Source organism: Sapajus apella, unplaced genomic scaffold (genome assembly GCF_009761245.1).
Source record: "Sapajus apella isolate SASKATOON/1434 unplaced genomic scaffold, GSC_monkey_1.0 scaffold1358, whole genome shotgun sequence".
NCBI classification, from domain to species: Eukaryota; Metazoa; Chordata; class Mammalia; order Primates; family Cebidae; genus Sapajus; species Sapajus apella.
In genome coordinates this window covers 11,349-16,388 of record NW_022438284.1, presented here as the reverse complement: position 1 = coordinate 16,388, position 5,040 = coordinate 11,349, and the positions used below count along the sequence as shown (strand labels likewise).

The window sequence follows — 5,040 nt, the reverse complement described above, 5'->3', positions numbered from 1 at the left end:
TAAAACACTCAGGAGAGAGCACAGGTGGCTGGGAGATACTTCCCTTCTGTACCTTCTGAGTTTTGGACTATGCGAATGTATCATCCTTTCAAAAAGTGAGCAGAAGATTAATTTCTCCCTTCCTGTCTGTGCCCCCACCCCCAGCAGGAAAAAAAAATGGACTTAGAGGACAGATGGACCTGGGTGTTCAAATCCCAGCTCTGTCTAAGTGATCTTAGGCAACCACCTAACCTCTAATGCTCCGTGTTTTCCATCTACCCAATAGAGATAATGGTAGCAACTGCTTCACATGGTGGCTGTTAGGTTAAATGGGATTGTTACCACACTACCTGGTGACGCACTCAATAAAGGTTCCAACAGCGTAGTAACAACAGGAATAACAATAGAATATGATCTGATCTCTCTGGGCCTCTGTTAGCCAGTTGTAAATTTCATCTCTTTGCCTGTCCCTTCCAACTTTACTGAGTTCTTTTAAAATCCAGACCATGGGCCTTGATCTTTACTGACCAAGTTGTGTATGAAGCCCAGCCCTAGCCCTTTTAAGGGGCACTGTGTGGAACGGCCCAGGCTCTCCAGATTGAAGCTTCTCCCTCTCCACCCTCCAGCCCTCGAGCCGCTGTGGGGCAGTCCTTGAGCAGCAGTTACAGCAGTTTCTGCAGGAGCGGGAACTGCTAAAAGCACAGGTGGCAGAGGTGAGACTTTGCAGAGGGAGGGATGTGGAAGGAAGATGACCCCAGGTGGCCAGGAGCAGGTGAGGACCAGTGACAGCCCTTCCTAACTTCTGGGTCCATTCTTGCAGGTGACGGAGTGTCTTAAGAAAGCTCAGCTAGAAAGAGACGCATACGCTCAACAGCTCAAAACAGAGAGGGCGCGGTGGCAGCAGCAATTGCTGAAAATGGCAGGAGAAGTGAGAGCTGACCCTTCAGCCCCCGCCTTATATGGCTCACTGGATCTTCCCGGGCATCTGTCAAAAGAATAGTCCAGCCAGGGGTGGTCATGAGACTGGGCTTTGTGGAGCTGGGGGCGGAGAGGGAGATGGCAGCCTGTTCAGCCACCAGCCCCTCTCTCCAGAGCCCTTTCCCCCTGTGCTTTGGGCAGATTGAAATATTCAAAATGGAGAAAAGACAGGACGCAATTAAAATTGAGAAGCTGAAGGGGAGCCTTGCCCACCTACAAAACCATCTGGGTAAGATGGGGCTGGTGTGACCAGGGAGCAGGGCTGGCATCAGATGGCTGTGGGGGTGGCTTAGAGTGCCCCAAGGAGGTGGGTGGCTGGAAGGGCTTTGAGGCAGAGGGAAAGAGGTCTGTGCTAGGAGACGGCAAGTCTCGTAATCTCCATGAGCCTCAGTGTCCCCATCAGAAAGAGGGAGGGGTGACTGTTGTCAGCCACTGACAGTGCTCTCTATGTGAAAGTGGCTTGGAAGACTGGCTACGATTTGGGTGCGAGGAATCATTAGCAGTGAGGCCAGGTTTGGGGAGCCTGACAGGAGCTGTGCACCAAGAAGAGATTTTTTGTTTTTCGTTTTAAGAATCCAGAGGCCCTTATTGTCTGCTTCCTTTCTCAGCTGAACCCCCAATCCCGAAACCCCCAGCAGGGCACTCTGACTTGGAGAAAAAACTAAAAACTGAAATCAAGTACCTGAGAGACGAGCTGCGGGAACAGCAGAGACTGCAGGAGGCGAAAATGCGGCTCCTGGAGCAGGAGGTGAGGCTGAGAGAACAGGAGGAGAGGCTTCTTGAGCAGGAGGGGCTCCAGGAGCAGGAGGAGGAGCTGATGTGTTGCCCACCTGGGGAGACTGCCCTCCTTCCCATCCCTCCAGGCCTTTGTTTTCCAACCTGTAAAATGGGGGAGTGTATGAAATGGGGCTTCTAAAGGCACCTGTGAGCACAGCATTGCTCTGATGGCTGTGGGAGAAAGGAGACAATTTTTCTAACCTGCCTCCACCCTTCCTGGTGCCATGGGAGGGAGACACCAAGTTCTGGGGTCTCCAGCTGCAGTGGGTGGCCGCTGATTGCTTCTCTCTGTCCAGAAGAATGAGAAGAGGAGCGCACTGCATTTGGAGCAGGAAGGAAAGGAGCTGCAGGAGAAGCTTGGCGAACAGGAGACGGTAACCCCTGCCCCATCCAGGAGGGCTGGGAGGCAGGCATCGGCCTCTGGGGAGGGGAGGTGCAAGGCCACAGGCAGCTCAACCCTGGGGGCAGGTGCCCTCACACCCTCCAGGGCAGTCCTGTGACCGTTTCTTGCTTCCTGCCCTCTGACTTTTAGAGGTGGGTAGCCCTGGGCTCCTCCCAGGTCTGGACAAAATTGTCCCAGCTCGAGGCATGGAGGCCCCCAGTAATAGGGGAAGAGACAGTGGTGTGAGAGGCTCTTTATGCTCGGGGGGGCGGCTCACCTCTGTAATCTGAGCACTTTGGGAGGCTGAGGCAGGAGAATCACTAAAGATCAGGAGTTTGAGATCAGCCTGGCCAACATGGCGAAACCTCATCTCTACTAAAATTACAACCACCACCACAACAAAGCTGGGCGTGGTGGTGCACACCAGTAATCCCAGCTACTCAGGGGGCTGAGGCATGAGCATCACTTGAGCCTGGGAGCTGGAGGTTGCGGTGAGCTGAGTTTGCACCACGACTCTCCAGCCTGGGCCACAGAGTGACACTCTGTCTCAAAACAAAACAAATCATATCAAAGCAAAACAAAATGAAAGTCTCCTTAGATCTAAACTGGATTCCGGCCTTGATTCCACTAGTCACCATTCGACTACTTTGCATCTCTCAGTCTCTCTTTCTTTAACTTCCAAAGGACGTTAGCGTTTTCCTTGTGTGGGTGCTGAGGATTAAATGAGGTGATGCGTGGAAAGCATTAGGCATGTAGCACACTTGGCAGATGGTGGTCGGCTCCCTGTGCTTTTCCACCAGTCTGTGGCCTACAGTTTAAATGGTGGAAGGAAGGACGTGAGATTTGAGGCTGGGGAAGGAGGCATGGGGTTCTAGGCAAGGGAGGCAGTCTCTCAGGCTGGAGCCAGGGGCCAGGTGCCTGGGCAGGCCACCTTCCTCTGTGGTCCCTCCCAGACCCCTTTATGCTCTTTTTTTCTCCACCTTCTGATTTCTCTGGACCCTCACCCCTTCCGGGAGCCAGTGTTCAGACACCATCGTGACTGACAGTGCACTCTCCAAGGCCCCAAGGGAAGGGGCTGCGCTCCACCTCCCTGCCCCGTCTGTCCTGTGTATGCCCCTACAAGAACGCTCCCCTCTTGCCTTCAGGTGCCATTTCTGAACACTGCTGGAGCCGGTGCCCAGGAGGAGCAGGCATGGCTCTGTGAGCAGCTCCAGAAACAACAGGGGTGCTGCCAGCACCAGGCTCACCCGGTGGCCTCGGCCCTGAGGGAGCCAGAGGCAGCGGCCGCAGCCACAGGGACTAGGAGAGACCGTGGGTGTGGGGAGACCCAGCGGGCCCTGCAGGGCGCCATCGACAAGCTGCAGGTGAGTGAGTCCTGGCAGGGGTCATGAAGGGTGGGGTGGGGCAGGTCGCTGCCGAGATGTGACCCCATTATTTTGGCTCCAGAATGAGTTAATGGACGCCGTGAAGGAAAATACGGACCTGAAGGAGCGGGTGGAAAAAGTGGAACTCGGACTCATCCAGCTCTCTGGAGAGAGAGACATGATAAGTGAGCAGGAGGCCAGGGCAGGGCAGGGGAGCTGGAGGGTGGTGGGAGGGGCCCCAGTGTCTGAGCCTGTCCTCCCGCAGGAAAGTCCATCAAACCAAATGACCATCAGACAGCAGTGGCCAAGACCCAGCACCAGAAGAACGATGTTAGCATGATGTTCAAGGTTGAGGAGGGGATCAAGGTAAGGTGTACAATATCTCTGCTGGGGTGAGGGGGATGGGGGTGGGTATGAGCGTGGGTGCCGGCACCGGCGTGGCATCTGAGCACCCCTATCTCCAGGTGAAGCTGCTGGAGCTGCAGGGCCCAGTGATGCAGCTTATGATTGGCCACGAGGTCCAGCACCCTGCTAATGATTCCACCCCAGGGGCCCCAGCCCCCCAGGAGCTTGGTGCTGCTGACAAGGATGGTGAGTAGAGCCCTCAGGTGGGGTGGGCAGGCAGGAGCAGGGGAGGCTGGCACTGTACTCAGATTCCCACCTCCCTCTCTCCAAAGAATTTTATGAGATGAGCTCGGACGACGACAGCGACAGCCTGGAGCCTGCAGGAGGGAGGGTACACCACACCCCACTGCACAGCAGATTGCTCACCGCTGTGTGAGCTGCAGGATGTCCAGCAACACCGACCCTTGGGCAGCAGTCCCTCTGTGCCATGCTTTTACCGGGCTGCTGCGAAGGAGGAGGTAAACATCACCATCAGCTAAGAGCTGGCCAAGAAATTTACAAAGGAACAAAGCTATAGGATTAGTCTTCTACATGTTTACTTTATTTCAATGTTAGAGCCACTCATGATGATTTTTGTTTGTAATTTATAGTTTATTTGTTAAAAGTTAAAGGAGAGTGGGTCTTCGTGTGGCTTTCACTGATGTTCACTCTGGCATCCTTTAGCATCTTTTGTTTTTAATTTGATAATCGTAGGTCATTAGCACGCCTATCGAGTTTGCCCTTACATGGTGGGAGTTCAAACACACAAAGACCCACTATCGGCACAAAACCATTCTCGCTAGTTTGGAATAGGCTGCCATGGTTTTTAACGTTATTGCAGCATGTATATTCACTATGGAATTCAGATACAATTTGCTTATGTTCTGCTATGGTATTTGATCAAATCCTAATTACAGTGAGCTCAATATGTGCTTTGCCCTCACGTGCACACTGTTTATTATTTGTAAGGTGCAGCTATATGTACTGACATCTAGAGTTGTTGAAAAGCCGAGAACTGGAGACGGCCTTTCTTCCATTTTCTGTGCATTGCAAATGGGAGTAATAACATTTTTGGGAGCTTTTAACATCTCACAGAAGAGGAAAGTGGCCTGCTCTGGCAGGTATGTGCAGAATGGAGTATTTCATTCTTTCCCATGCCAAGAACGAGCGCTGTGC

At 53.2% G+C, this 5,040-nt stretch overlaps 1 protein-coding gene across 1 annotated transcript; it reads left to right on the top strand.

Moving 5' to 3' along the window:
* Positions 1-605: 605 nt before the first annotated feature.
* Positions 606-3,507, top strand: LOC116546762 (golgin subfamily A member 8C-like; the record flags this gene model as incomplete). The annotated part of the gene is made up of 6 exons (XM_032272931.1): positions 606-692; positions 800-907; positions 1,099-1,186; positions 1,566-1,820; positions 2,267-2,358; positions 3,262-3,507. Coding segments are annotated over 6 exons (876 nt in total), but the record flags the coding sequence as incomplete, so codon positions are not given.
* Between the last annotated feature and the right edge of the window lie 1,533 nt (positions 3,508-5,040).